The sequence below is a fragment of the Cervus elaphus genome, chromosome 9 (assembly GCF_910594005.1).
Source record: "Cervus elaphus chromosome 9, mCerEla1.1, whole genome shotgun sequence".
In the NCBI taxonomy this organism is placed as follows: domain Eukaryota; kingdom Metazoa; phylum Chordata; class Mammalia; order Artiodactyla; family Cervidae; genus Cervus; species Cervus elaphus.
Genome location: NC_057823.1, coordinates 72,600,945 through 72,615,187, shown reverse-complemented (window position 1 = coordinate 72,615,187; position 14,243 = coordinate 72,600,945). Strand labels below are relative to the sequence as shown.

Here is a 14,243-nt window from a genome sequence, read left to right as displayed (position 1 = left end):
TCACATCAGGCCACAGACCTTCCTTGCACCCCAGCAGAGGCTCTGTCCCAGGGTGTCTGGCACCGTAGTCCTGTCTGGAGGTCTCCAAGGTTTCCAAATTGCACAAAATTTCGTAAGAATGGGTGTGCACTGCCACAGATGACAGTGTTCTTTATTGAAAAGTGATATTAGGAAGGGGTATGGAGACATGAAAGATATACTGTCAGCAAAGTGAAACCTTTTTTCTTTCCTTAATTAGGACTACAGAAATTGAAAAGATAGTAACTTTGTTACTACGTGTCATTTAAGGCAGTGTCTGGTACTAAATCATCTCTCCCTGGCCAGGGACACTTCTGTGACATTTCTTCTCTGAGGTCCAGAGAAGGAAAGTGACTGGTGCAAAGTCACCAGGTTGGTGAGCCACGGAGCTAGAACTAGACCAGCTCCCCGAGTCTCACTCCTCTTCCTGGCACGGGAGGCCTGGTCTTCTCTCCTCCTCATGTGTTCCCAGGGTTAAAGATTTGGAGGGGCAAGGAGGAGGGGCAGAGTCAACCTGTTTCCAGAGCCAGCGCAGAGGTCTGGACAGGCTCCCAGGCCCCAGGCAAAGCAGGATGTGAAGGGAGGCTGAGGGCCCAGGAGGGAAGTGTGAGCCTTGAGGGTGAGACCTGAACAGTGTTTCAGCTTTACTGCCAGTCCTACGGTTGCAGGAAGCCCTGTCATGCTTGAAGGCTCTGATGAAGTGGTCGAACGAAGGTTATGTGGGAACAGAGAAGCCAGCAAGGCTTTGCATCTTTTAAGAGAGGGCAGAGTGGAGTCTGAGAGTCTCAGTCAGCATCAGAGGTGAAGGGGCCTTAGAAATCATCTAGTCTGTGTGTGTGCTAAGTTCAGTCGTGTCCAACTCTTGTGACCCTCCCCGCCCCACATGGACTATAGCCTGTCAGACTCCTCTGTGCAAGGGATTCTCCAGGAAAGAATACTGGAGTGGGTTGCCATGCCTTTCTCCAGGGAATTGTCCTGACCAGGGATCAAACCTGCGTCTCTGGTGTCTCCTGCCTTGGCAGGTGAGTTATTTATCACTAGTGCCACCTGGGAAGCCCAGGTTGCAGTCAAATGGGTCCCTGGACCACCAGCTTCAGCATTCCTCAAAATACCTCAAATCCTCCAGCTCCAACACAGACCTACTGAACTGCAAACTCTGGGGGCTGGGCCCAGAAAGCTGGGTTTAGACAAGCCCTCCAATTGAGTCTGATGCACACTCGAGTGTGGAAACCAACCCCTTATTTTTGGTAGATTTTTTTTTAAGTTTTATTTTTATTTTTGGCTGTGCTGAGTCTTCATTGCTGACTTTCTCTAGTTGAGAAAAGACCCTGGAGCCAAGGACAATTTTATTGCAGAGAGATGCACTGAGTTCTGGGTCTTCCTCAGTGCCTAAAGCATGAAGGCCTAAAGATAGATCGTGTTTGCCGGGTCACACAGGAAGCAGCCAGACTTGGAGGAAGGGCTGGTCCCCCAGGGTATCTGGGAAGGTCACTTCCTTGGTACACAGGCTTCGCATTTTCTGTCTTATCATGCTTCAGAACATGGGATCTAGGGCGTGCCGGCTTCAGTAGTTGTGGCACGTGGGCTTAGTAGTTGCAGCTCGAAAGCTCTAGAACCCATTCTCAGTAGCTGTGGCCCATGGGCTTAGTTACCCTATGGCATGTAGAATCTTCCTAGACCAAGGATTGAACCCATGTGCCCTGCATTGGCAGGCGGACTCTTAACCACTGGACCACCAGGGAGGTCCTCCAATCCCTTATGTTTCAGGGGGTAGAAACTGAGGCCCAGAGATGAAAAAGGGCTTACCTAAATTCACAAAGCCAGTTACCACTTCAGAGCCCATCCTAGAGGCAGAAAGTCTTGCCTAGAATATTCCCCCTCCTGGTTTCATTCCTAGGAGAGAGACTATTGGTTGCAAAGTGACTGAGTCAGTTTGTTGAGAGATCTTGAACAAGTGGCTTATTTCTGCTCTGGACCTTGGCTTTGGCATCTTCCCAGAGAGGGGCTGGGGTAGATAATCTCTGGTCATGTAACACCCTGGTCTCTAGTGTGATCATGTCTCCACTGCCCCAGCCTTAAGAACATGGTGTGAAATTAAGACTTATTGAGACTTGCAAAGTGTCCCCCAAAATTACATCCCACACTTCTTATCCAGGAAGCTATTGTAGGATATGTGTCACCAAAATGAGAGAGTGAAAAAAATAAAATAAAAGGAAGGCATGGATTTGTAAAGCAGGAGATAAAACACGGGAGAGAGGCAAAGAGAATCACCATGATGGTTATAAAGGAAAATCGTGGGCTGTAAAGTGTGTACACAGTTGGAACAGGAGGAGGGAGGGCTCTGGGACTTATGTCTTCAGGAAAATAGATGGGAGAGGTAAATTATCTGATATATTTGATAATGTACAAATTAGTGATGTAGAAAACTAAGCAAATAAAATTATTAATATCTCCAGTAAGAAATGTGTATATAATGAAGGAAGTATGATTATAGTATGGTGCTTAGCTTAGCAGTAAATAATAGTTATAATACTTCAAAGAGTGAATTTTGGTTTAGTCAAAAATTATGTTTAAACAGCACGAGGGAGATAACAGGGTCTTTGAGTGATGCAAGAGGGCTGAATCCTCATCTGTCATAATAGGAATTCAAAAGGCAATGTCTGAAATTGATGGGACCTGCCTGGTGGTTCAGTGATTGGGACTCTGAGCTTTCACTGCAAGGGGCACAGTTTCAATCCCTGGTGAGGGAACTAGAATCCTGCACGTTAGACAGCACAGTACAAAAGAAAAGAAAACAACAAACAACTTTAAAACAGATAAAAAGAAGCTACGTAAGCATATTATCTTTTAATGTCAATAAATTTCTTAAGAAATAGCCAAAAGAGTTTGGGGGAGGGGAGAGGGTTGATGTGGAAGATGGGTGGGGCTGAAGATTACGCACGGTTATTCATTGTAAGCTTTATGTTATTATTTGACTTTATAACAATGTGAGTATATTATTTTTATTATTCTTTAAGTGAAAAAAAAATCAGCGTAGCCTGGAGCAAAGCACATGTGCTCTGGCTCTTCATGGCCTCAATCAAATCCCAGCCCTGCCACGCTAATTGCCTGCCTTAGTCACCTTGCGAACGTCTCTGAGCTCCCTTTCCTCCTCATATCTATTCGGTTAGGATGCTATGAGGTTAAGTAACGTGTGGAAAGCTCCTGGCCCAGGCCTGGTACACAGGGAGCCCTCGGCAGAAAAGCTGTGCCCATCGTCTCCCAGTGCAGCTCAGGCTTGCGGCACCGACACTCAGAACTGACGCCTCACTTCTGACCCGCTCATGTGCTGCCCCGAATCCTCTAGCATAGTTACACATCACCACCAGCAGTCTGAAGTGTCTCTGCCCTTGTAACTTCCCATTCAGGCCACATATTGGAATGAAACCATGGATCGATTCTCTTCATCCACAGCTCCTCCCCATCAACGGTCACTGGGCTCAGTCCTGCCACTCCAGAGCACGAGGATGTGAGGATGAGTGCCTCCCCCGTCCAGGACTCCTCTAAAGTATATTCTGAGCCCATGACGCGGCTCATCCAGAGATGTCCGGGTGTGAGAACACTGTCCGGCTACTTGCTTGTGATGTGAGAGAGAGGGAGGAGCAGGTGCCCTCTCTTCCTCTGGCGACTGACCTCCAGCTAGCTCCGTGGCCAGACTCACCTACTCACAGCTCTCTGCCCTCCCGCAGGTGACCACCATGATCCCCTGGGTGCTGCTGGCCTGTGCCCTTCCTTGCGCGGCCGACCCACTGCTGGCTGCCTTCGCCCGCAGAGACTTCCAGAAGGGCTCCCCTCAACTCATCTGCAGCATGCCTGGCCCCCAGGGTCCACCCGGCCCCCCAGGAGCCCCAGGGCCCTCAGGAATGGTAGGAAGAATGGGCTTTCCAGGCAAAGATGGCCAGGATGGCCAGGACGGGGACCGAGGGGAGAGCGGAGAGGAAGGTAAGAAGCCCAGGGCCTGTCCCTCCTGTTCCCACCTGTTGACAACTGCTGCTGCTGCTGCTAAGTTGCATCAGTCGTGTCCGACTCTGTGGGACCCCATAGACGGCAGCCTACCAGGCTCCTCCGTCCGTGGGATTCTCCAGGCAAGAATACTGGAGTGGGTTGCCAGTGCCTTCTCTGCCTGTTGATAACATCTGACTCAAAAGGGGTTTGCAAAGTTATGAAAAATAATATGTATGAATCTTATTTCCTTATAAACCAAACTAATGTCTCTTTAAAAAACAGAGTAGGGGGACTTCCCTGGTGGTCTAGCGGCTGGGACTCTGTGCTCCCAATGCAGGGGGCCAGGGTTCAATCCCTGGTCAGGGAACTTGATCCCACATGCTGCAGCTAAGGCTGGGAACAGCCAAATAAATAAATAAAATAAATAAATATTTAAAAAACAGAGTAGGAATTATCCAACAGTCCAGTATTTAGGACATTCCACTTCAGGGGGCACGAGTTCAATCCTGGTTGGAAACTAAGATCCCATACATTGCACAGCACAGCCAAAAATAATTTTTTTTAATTAAAAAAAAAAGGTGTATTCTCTGGAAAGGAACAGTGAGCCTCAATTTTCTGTTCTTGCCCCATCTGCACTGTTGATTTGCTCAGTGACCTTAAGCAAGTCTCCTGAAATAGTACTCAGAACTCTCTAGGTAGCAAGAGACAGAAACCCAATTTAAATAAATAAATAAAAATTAAAAAAGAAACCCAATTTATCGCCCCAAATGGAATGTATTGGTTCATACAACTAGAAAGTCTGAGAGCCAAGCTTCAGGAATAGCCGCATCCAGGAGCTCAAATATTGTCAAGGCTTTGCTTCTCTGTACACTGGCTTGGTTCTCACAAAGGCTGGAATTTATGAAATGCCCACTTGATCCATAGAGCGATTCTCAGGAGGACTGATTCTTCTTGATCACGTATTCATTCTGAACCAATCACTTTGACCATAGAGGTGAGGTACCACCATTCGCTAGGACTGGGTCAAGTGCCCACCCCTGGGTGTGAGTGTGTGTTGTGTGTGTGGTGAGGGCAGTTGATCACTGTGATTGACAGCCTCGCTAGGACCACATTCAGTAGTGAACAGAAGTTTTCCAAAGGAAAGGGTGCCAGGCAGACAACAGACAAACTGGAAACTGTTCACTCCACCTCAGCATCCTCCTGTCATCCTCCAAAGGTTATCACTATTAACTGGTTAAATGCATACCTGTTCTGGTATCTTTCTGTGTATTTACATATATATATACTAATACAAAACATTGCCAAGTACTTAGCATAAGCAATCTGTTTCCTGTAAACTAGATGTTCAGTAAGAAAATGCTGTTTGGGAATTTATTTCCCAATTACTTAAAATAGGAAAAATTTTAATGCATTACACATTAACCCAAAACTCTAAATCACACACACAAAAAAGGCCTGTATATATACATATGAAAAGCAAAGCACCTTGTTAGAATGTAAAATATCTGCAGCATTACTTGCTGATCACCCAGTTCATAGGGTGGTTAACGGACCCTTGCTTTGTGTGCAGTGATGCTAAGACACTGCTTACACCTGGCAACCTCCAGCGGCAGGCTCCTTAATTGATCCAGCATGTTTCCCTGACGGCTCAGCGGGTAATATACTGGCAATGCAGGAGACACAGGAGACCCAGATTCAACACCTGGATCCGGAAGATCCCCTGGAGGAGGGTCTGGGAACCCACTCTAGTAATTCTTGCCTGGAGAATCCCCATGGACAGAGGAGCCTGGCAGGGATAGTCCAAAGCATTGCAAAGAGTCAGACACGACTAAGCATAAACATGCTTTCCAAAACATCTGCCCACCCCCCTAGCTCTGCCAGCCTGCCAACTGTTTCAATTAACCACTGTGTTTGGATATGACTCCAGTTACTCATCCATTTTGTTTAAAATGTAAAATGTTGTATTGCGTTTGGGGAACATAAATACATATGTTTTTATATAATCATCAGCCAAAAATACTGTGTTGAGAGAAATGCACATTATTAGAATAAGGGAATTAAAAACTCAGAGGTGTTCTTCAGGCACACATTACCATGGAAATGTTCTGTAGGATACACCAAGTGTATACATCTAGCAAATGGTTACTAGGTGCCAGGCACTCAAAAGTGCAAAGTAATGGGCATTGTGGTTTCCTTTGAACAAAACAGAGTTTCTGCCACCTTCTTTTTCCACTTAACAGTATATTTTAGAGAAGTTTTCATATTGTATGTGTAAATCTGTGTCATTTTTTTTTTAAAACTCCTGCAGAGAATTGCATATAAGAGATGGACCATAATTTTCCTCATCATCTCCCTTTGGATAGGCATTTAATTGTTCCTAGTTTTTGTTATTGTAAGCAATGCTGCTGTAAAAACCCTTGTCCACGTGGGCAGGGATCTCGGGCACTGGTCAAGGATTTCACGAAGGTCAGTGCTTTGAAGTCAAGAGGCTTCTTACAATTCTTGTCTCAACCCATTTTTAGCACAGCCTGGGGAAGGGCTGACCTGGCAGACAAACCAGACTCTTCCTTCAAAGGCAGGAGGACAAGGGAAGGGCATGAATTATGACAAGTTATCTTTGCCCCAATCTACATGATGCTGGAAGGTGAATATTACCATTCCCACTTTACAGATAAGATGGGAGAAATGCCCCTGGTGATACCATCATGATTTCATTTCTGTGTGAGTGCACAGACTGTGTTCTTTCCCCAAAGCCTTGTGTTCCAAGAATGGAAAGCCAAAGCCCACCCTCTGCCTAGTTCTCTGAGGTCCCCTCCATAACACCAGCTGTTCTGTCTTCCAGGCTCACCTGGCCGGACAGGTAATCGTGGGAAGCCAGGCCCGAAGGGCAAAGCTGGGGCCATTGGGCGGGCCGGCCCACGTGGCCCCAAAGGGATCAGCGGTGCCCCAGGCAAGCACGGGACACCCGGCAGGAAGGGGCCCAAGGGCAAGAAGGGGGAGCCGGGCCTCCCGGGGCCCTGCAGCTGCGGCAGCAGCCACGCCAAGTCGGCCTTCTCCGTGGCGGTGACCAAGAGCTATCCGCGGGAGCGGCTGCCCATCAAATTCGACAAGATACTAATGAACGAGGGCGGACACTACAACGCTTCCAGTGGCAAGTTCGTCTGCAGCGTGCCGGGCATCTACTACTTCACCTACGACATCACGCTGGCCAACAAGCACCTGGCCATCGGCCTGGTGCACAACGGCCAGTATCGCATCCGGACCTTCGATGCCAACACGGGCAACCACGACGTGGCCTCAGGCTCCACCATCCTGGCGCTCAGGCAGGGGGATGAGGTCTGGCTGCAGATCTTCTATTCTGAGCAGAACGGGCTCTTCTACGACCCATACTGGACCGACAGCCTCTTCACGGGCTTCCTCATCTACGCTGATCAGGACAGCCCCAGTGAGGTGTAGATGGGCCAGTGCTGGGTCTCCCAGCAGCTCCTGGACTTGGGCTTCCAGCACAAGACCCCTAAACTGTTGCGGGCTGGAAGTCGGGAGCATCTAACCTCAGGCTGACCTCCTCCACCCCTTTTTCCTCCATCATTAAATCCAAGCTTTTTTATTCATCCTTCCATCTATCCATTTGCTAATTTTCTTAATAGGCACGATGTGACAGGCACTGCACTACACTCCAGAAGGTACCTCAGTGAACAAGACAGAGAAAGGTTCTCCTTACATTCTAACGGGAGAAACAATTTACAGACAACAAATAGTGTAATTATTGTACCAGGATGGAAAGGCATGTGCCTTGGTGGAGAGTCATAGAAGAACAGGAGACAGGGAAGTGGGTGAAATTGTTTTTTTTAGATATTGTCTTTTGGGGTTTATTTACATAAAATCTGGGCTTCCCTGGTGGCTCAGGCAGTAAAGAATCTGCCTGCAAAGTAGGGTACCTGGGTTCAATCCCTAGATCGGGAAGATCCACTGGAGGAGAGCGTGGCAACCCACTCCAGTATTCTTGCCTGGAGAATCCCATGCACAGAGGAGCCTGGCAGGCTACAGTCCATGGGGTCACAAAGAGTCGGACGTGACTGAAGCAACTTAGCATGCACATGAAGTATACAAATCTTAAATGGACAACTCAGTGAATTTTCATGTATTCGCACACCTTGTCACCTTCGTGTTGCTCAAGTACAGAATATCACCAGCTCCCCAACTCCTTAAGGCAATGTGAAGTCCCCTCCACATCAGTACAGAAAGAAGTTAATTTTTAAGCTGGGCCCCGAAGCTCGAGCTATAGCAAAACAAAAGCAGGGAGGGGTGTCCTGGCAGAAGGAGCAGCCCCAATGTAGGAAAGAGCCTGGCCTATCCGAGGAACCAGCTGAAGGCCAGCAGGATGAGTGAGTGAGAAAGGAGACAAGGACAAGAGATGCGAGGCCGGAAGTTTATTCAGAACCTCACAGGCCATGGCAAAGAGTTCATTCTGCTCGAGAAAGCAAGAGTGAGCATGATGGTCAGATAGGGATGACCTTGAATCTGGTCCAGGCATGAGTCAAGTCAACGTCATACTGAAGTGCTCCATTATCAGTTACAAATCACCCCCAGGCCCACTTCTCCCTCAGTGGGGTACACGGGGTACGCCAGCCTGCCTGAGAACCACCGGGAAGACGTGAGGAGCCTATAGACGAATCTTGCCCCTGGCCCAGGGGTTTCCAGCATGCAGGGATCTGAGAGGCTGGTGCTGAGAAGGCCCTTTTCCCCCCCAGGTCAGTTACTGGATAGGATTTTCTGATGGAGCCACAGTGCTAGCAGATTGTGCTGACTGACTTCTGGCTGGAAAAGTGGGACCGGGGGACCCTTGGGGACAGGAAACACTGCCTGGAGTAGTCCTGGAAGAAGTGGACCCATCCATAAACAAAATGGAGTTTGCTTAAAATAATTCCATTCTCTTTGATGTATAAAACCTATGGGGTGGGGAGGGTTTGGGGCCCAAGCAGATTAGTATGTGGTTGGGATCTTCCCCAGCTCCCTGTAAAAAAAGGGCCAGCTTCTGAGCTCAAGAAGCACCTTTGTCTATGAACAATTGTTTTGTCTCTTTCTTTTACTCTTTTTAAAAGAGCATCTTTAGCCACTTCCTCTCCGTTCCCCTAGGGTTGTAGATATTTGAAGGCAGGTGGCAACCCTGTGAAGCCTGGGTGATAAATCCAGCCTGATAAAGATGGGCAGGGCCCCATAGTTGCCACTTCTGGGCCTGATCTAAACTCATGTCCCATTAACAGCCTGCCAGGAAACCCCAGAAAGGGTGGTAGGGATGATAGGGATCACTCAGCACTCTTTGTGGGGGTGGGAGAGAGGCACAGAGAGGCCTTGTAGGACCAAAAGGCCAGGGTCTTGTCTTCCGTGGATGTGGCCCAGGGCTGCTGGAAAGGGTGAGATAAGATTGCTGGGTTTGTGGCGGGTGGACAGAAGCAGGTGACACAGTTGAGGGGTCTCTGATAGCAAGGATGAGGGCTGATGCACCCCTAACACTTCTGAGGGTGCCTGCCTCCTAGGTGCCGTGAGGACTTGGAGTCCTCCAGCAGGTGATGCAGGATGCAGGCCCAGTCGAGGAAGGTGTTCCAAGGAGGTGGCCTTCCCAGACATCCTGGGGCACCAGCCCCTCCTCCAAGTCTGGGTGCTTCCTGTGGGACTCGGCAGACAGCACCTGTCTTTAGGCCTTTATGCTTTAGGCACTGAGGAAGACCCAGAACTCGGTGAAGTTCAGTTACTCAGTCGTGTCTGACTCTTTGCGACCCCATGGATTGCAGCACGCCAGGCTTCCCTGTCCATCACCAACTCCTGGAGCTTACTCAAACTCATGTCCATTGAGTTGGGGGATGCCATCCAACCATCTCATCCTCTGTCGTCCCCTTCTCCTCCTGCCTGCTATCCTTCCCAGCATCAGGGGCTTTTCCAATGAGTCAGTTCTTCACATCAGGTGGCCAAAGTATTGGAGTTTCAGCTTCAGCATCAGTCCTTCCAAAGAATATTCAGGACTGATTTCCTTCAGGATGGACTGGTTGGATCTCCTTGCAGTCCAAGGGACTCTCAAGAGTCTTCTCCAACACCACAGTTCAAAAGCATCAATTCTTCGGTGCTCAGCTTTCTTTATCGTCCAACCCTCAAATCCATACATGACTACTGGAAAAACCACAGTTTTGACTAGGTGGACCTTTGTTGGCAAAGTAATGTCTCTGCTTTTTAATATGCTGTCTAGGTTGCTCATAACTTTCTTCCAAGGAGCAAGCGTCTTTTAATTTCATGCCTGCAGTCACCATCTGCAGTGATTTTGGAGCCCAAAAAATAAAGTCTCTCACTGTTTCCAGTGTTTCCCCATCTATCTGCCATGAAGTGATGGGACCGGATACCAGGATCTTATTTTTCTGAATGTTGAGTTTTAAGCCTACTTTTTCACTCTCCTCTTTCACTTTCATCAAGAGGCTCTTTAGTTCTTCTTCACTTTCTACCATAAGGGTGGTGTCATCTGTATATATGAGGTTATTGATATTTCTCCCAGCAATCTTGATTCCAGCTTGTGCTTCATCCAGCCTGGCATTTCACATGATGTATTCTTCATATAAGTTAAATAAGCAGGGTGACAATATGCAGCCTTGGCATACTTCTTTTCCTATTTGGAACCAGCCTGTTGTTCCATGTCCAGTTCTAACTGTTGCTTCTTGACCTGCATAAGGATTTCTCAGGGGACAGGTAAGGTGGTCTGGTATGCCTATCTCTTTAAGAATTTTCCACAGTTTGTTGTGATCCACACAAAGGCTTTGGCATAGTCAATAAAGCAGAAGTAGATGTTTTTCTGGAACTCTCTTGCTTTTTTGATGATCCAGAGGATGTTGGCAATTTGATCTCTGGTTCCTCTGACTTTTCTGAATCCAGTTCAAACATCTGGAAGTTCATGGTTCACTGTTGAAGCCTGGCTTGGAGAATTTTAAGCATTACGTTGCTAGGGTGTGAGATTATTGCAATTGTGCAGTAGTTTGAACATTCTTTGGCATTGCCTTTCTTTGGGATTGGAATGAAAACTGACCTTTTCCAGTCCTGTGGCCACTGTTGAGTTTTCCAAATTTTCTGGCATATTGAGTGCAGTACTTTCACAGCATCATCTTTTAGGATTTGAAATAACTCAAATGGAATTCCACCACCTCCACTAGCTTTGTTTGTAGTGATACTTGGTAAGGCCCACTTGACTTCACATTCCAGGATATCTGGCTCTAGTGAGTGATCACACCATCGTGATTATCTGGGTCATGAAGAACTCAGTGCATCTTTGTGGAATAAAATTTCCCTTGGCCCCAGGGTCTTTTCTCATAAGAGACACACTTCAAAAGGCAGCCTTTATCAAACAGGAACAAAGCTGACCACTAGTTAAAGTGGGAAGGACTGATTTTAACCAGTCATGTATCACTGCTGTAGGGAAGTCCAGTTCACACTGGAATCACTTTGGTTTACGCAGCAGTGTTTTAAAAGGATGAGGGAGTGGGGGTGGGGCTGGGGGGGAGGAGCTCTGTAGACTCAGGGAAATGGAAAATTACAGAAGTGGGAGGGGCTGATCCAGGTGAATCTCAGATGTGCCTTTATGCCTGTCAGCAAGCCCATGGTGACGGACACGGAAACCTTGTGTCTGCAGTCCATGGGGTCGCAAAGAGTCAGACACGACTGAGCGACTGAACGAAAAAAAAAAAAAAAAACAGGCCTTTATCAAAATGTCGCTCCTACCCTCCCACAAAGACTGGGAAACGGGGTGCTATCTTCAGATGCTGGGTGGAGCAATCAGTACATTCTTTTGGCAGCCTTGAGTGTCTTCAGGCAGACACTTTAAGTGGGGGGATGGGTCATCCTAAGGATGTGGCCTTGAGCTGTTGAAAGCTTTATTAGTGTTTGTTCAAGTCTTTATGGCCGCGATCCACAGGCCCAGTAAAGAAGAAGGAGCCTAGCTGGAGATTGGGGAAGGAGAGCATCTTTGTCACCATTCACTTCTGGAGAAGGCCTGAGGAATCTGCAGCTCTGACTATTACGTGCGGAGAGCCCCAGACCCACACTGCCCTCACAGGCCAGCCCAGCCCAGCCTCAGGGTGCCTCTGACGACGAGGGGGTCAGCACATCAGGTACCGCAGGTCTTCCAGTGCTACCTTCTGAATTAAGACTGTGATCAAGTGGAGGTAAGCAAATCAGTCACCTCAGGCACAGAATTCAAGGGGTGCCCCCCAAAGTAGTCAATAGAAATAATATTTTAATGCAACATTTTAATAAATCAAAATTAATAGAAAAGAAGGTTTTGATGAACAAAACATCAAAATGTTAAGTAAAGATGGGGTCTGACAGTGCCGGCATTCGGGCAAGGTAAGGGAGGCCCAGTTATGCGAGCATGCCTCAGACGCCCTGGGCAGCCAGGCCCTAGAGGTGGAAACTCTTCAGTCCCGTGGGTGTCATCTTCACTCTTTCCACGAGGGGGCGAGCGTCTACCACACAAACCTCACCAGTCCCGCTGCTTAGAGGCTGGAAGACATTCCTGGTGTCTTCTCTCTGCTGTTTCTAGATTCTGAGCCAAAGGGAAATAAAGGGCGGGGGTGGGAGGTGGGGAGAAAGAGAGATTCTGATCCATGATATTATTCGACCATGACCCTCTGCTAGAGAAAAGAAAAAGAACCCAAGAGCCACACATCTTCCTAGCATTTTCAGTTAAAGGGATTGTGCGTGCAGTCACTCAGTCGTGTCTGGCTCTTGTGACCTTATGGACTATAGCCCACCAAGCTTCTCTGTGCATACATTCACAATTACAGAGGCAGCTGGCAGAGTGCAGGAATACAGCAGTTGTCCAGGAAACAAGAAATCTGGGTTCCAGCCCTAGCTCTGTCTTCCCATCCCTTGTGTGGCTTCAGCCAAGTCATTTCATGTCAGATGGCCTCAGTTTTACTGCCTGTGAAGCAAAGGATGGATCAGGTGATCTCAGAATCCATTTAGCGCTAAACATTTGTGCTTCGGTCTCCAAAGCAGAGCTAAGAAAAGAGCCTGAAATTACTGAAACATAAATTAAAGCAGCTGGATGTATCAAGCCAGCATGCTCCAAAGCACTGAACTTTCACATCTGGCCCTCTGCTTCTTCGGAAGACAGTTGTCGGTTGCTATTATTAGGTTTCCTGAGCTGGAAGATGGAAGACTCACTACTAGTGAACATTAGCCACATGCTGGGTGTTACGTGTGTCGTCTCTTCTCAGTTTCTCAACCCCGCTGTGAGCAGTTATCATGACCACCATTCCCACTTTACAGATGGGGACAGTTGAGTCCTCAGAAGCTTGGGTCAATGCCAAAGGTCAATCTGAGGCAGGAGATAGATGGTCTCCAGGTTAGACATTTACAACTGGCCTCCTATTTGCCTTTCATGGGCCACAAAGAAGTGGGCTTCAGGTTGGATGCTTACAACTCTTAGCACTTCCTGAGACAAGAGATAGGTGGGCTCCAGTTGAGCAATTTTACAGTCAGCCTCCTGTTTTCCCTCCAAAATGAAAGGAACAACAGAAACAGGGTAAACAGCCAGTCTTTGTCTCTTGTAAACACCTTAAGGTAATAGTCATGACAATAGTCAAGGCAATAGTCACAACAAGGACAAAGAGGGACAAAACCCTTCTTGGGTAAAGGATTACGGGATCTCTGCTTACTGCTGCCCCACCACCACCACCACCTTTCTTTGGGACAAGGAAGACACTACATATATGTAAAGTCTCCTTGTGGGTCAAAAGTCAGGGGATAACCCCAGTCCATGAGTCTTGTTCCTCCCAGAAGCCTTCCCTTTAAGATCCATCTTGGCTGAGGGGTGCATGCACACTCAGGGGAGTTTCCTAGGGCAGGTCAGGCGTGGAAAAGGAAACCAGATAATTGGCTAAAGGTAAATAAAGGCCTGGAAGAACCGACCTATGTCTTGTGCTATGTGCCTAGTAATAAACTTTAGACCTGCATTTATAGTTTTTGCCTCTGTGATAAATGCATCTTTCACTGGGGGCATCTGCCCCTGGATCTTTTTTCCCCTGGATCTTTAGCCTATATCCGTGGTTGGTCTGGTGGCTAGGATTCCTGCTTTTCATCCAGCTACCCAGGTTTAATTCCTGGGTAGGAAACTAAGATCTCACCTCACACCACCGCTCACTGCTGCCTCACCAAGATCAGATCCAATAGCTAAGACTGGAACCAAATGGGCGATTCTAGAG

The 14,243-nt window shown here is 47.8% G+C and overlaps 2 protein-coding genes across 4 annotated transcripts in view; both read left to right on the top strand.

The window, feature by feature from the left end:
* Nucleotides 1-7,615, top strand: part of C1QTNF2 (C1q and TNF related 2) — a 58,818-nt gene extending 51,203 nt beyond the window's left edge. For all 3 annotated transcript variants that reach the window (XM_043913459.1, XM_043913458.1, XM_043913457.1), the window contains 2 exons: nt 3,747-3,999; nt 6,845-7,615. In XM_043913459.1, coding sequence (XP_043769394.1) covers nt 3,756-3,999; nt 6,845-7,458 — 858 coding nt within the window. In that variant the 5' untranslated portion in view covers nt 3,747-3,755 and the 3' untranslated portion in view covers nt 7,459-7,615. The remainder of the gene's footprint in view (nt 1-3,746; nt 4,000-6,844) is intronic.
* Nucleotides 7,616-11,551: 3,936 nt separating this feature from the next.
* Nucleotides 11,552-14,243, top strand: part of CCNJL (cyclin J like) — a 103,031-nt gene continuing 100,339 nt past the window's right edge. The window contains exon 1 of the mRNA XM_043913453.1: nt 11,552-12,200. The gene's annotated coding sequence lies outside the window, so the exon portion shown is untranslated. The remainder of the gene's footprint in view (nt 12,201-14,243) is intronic.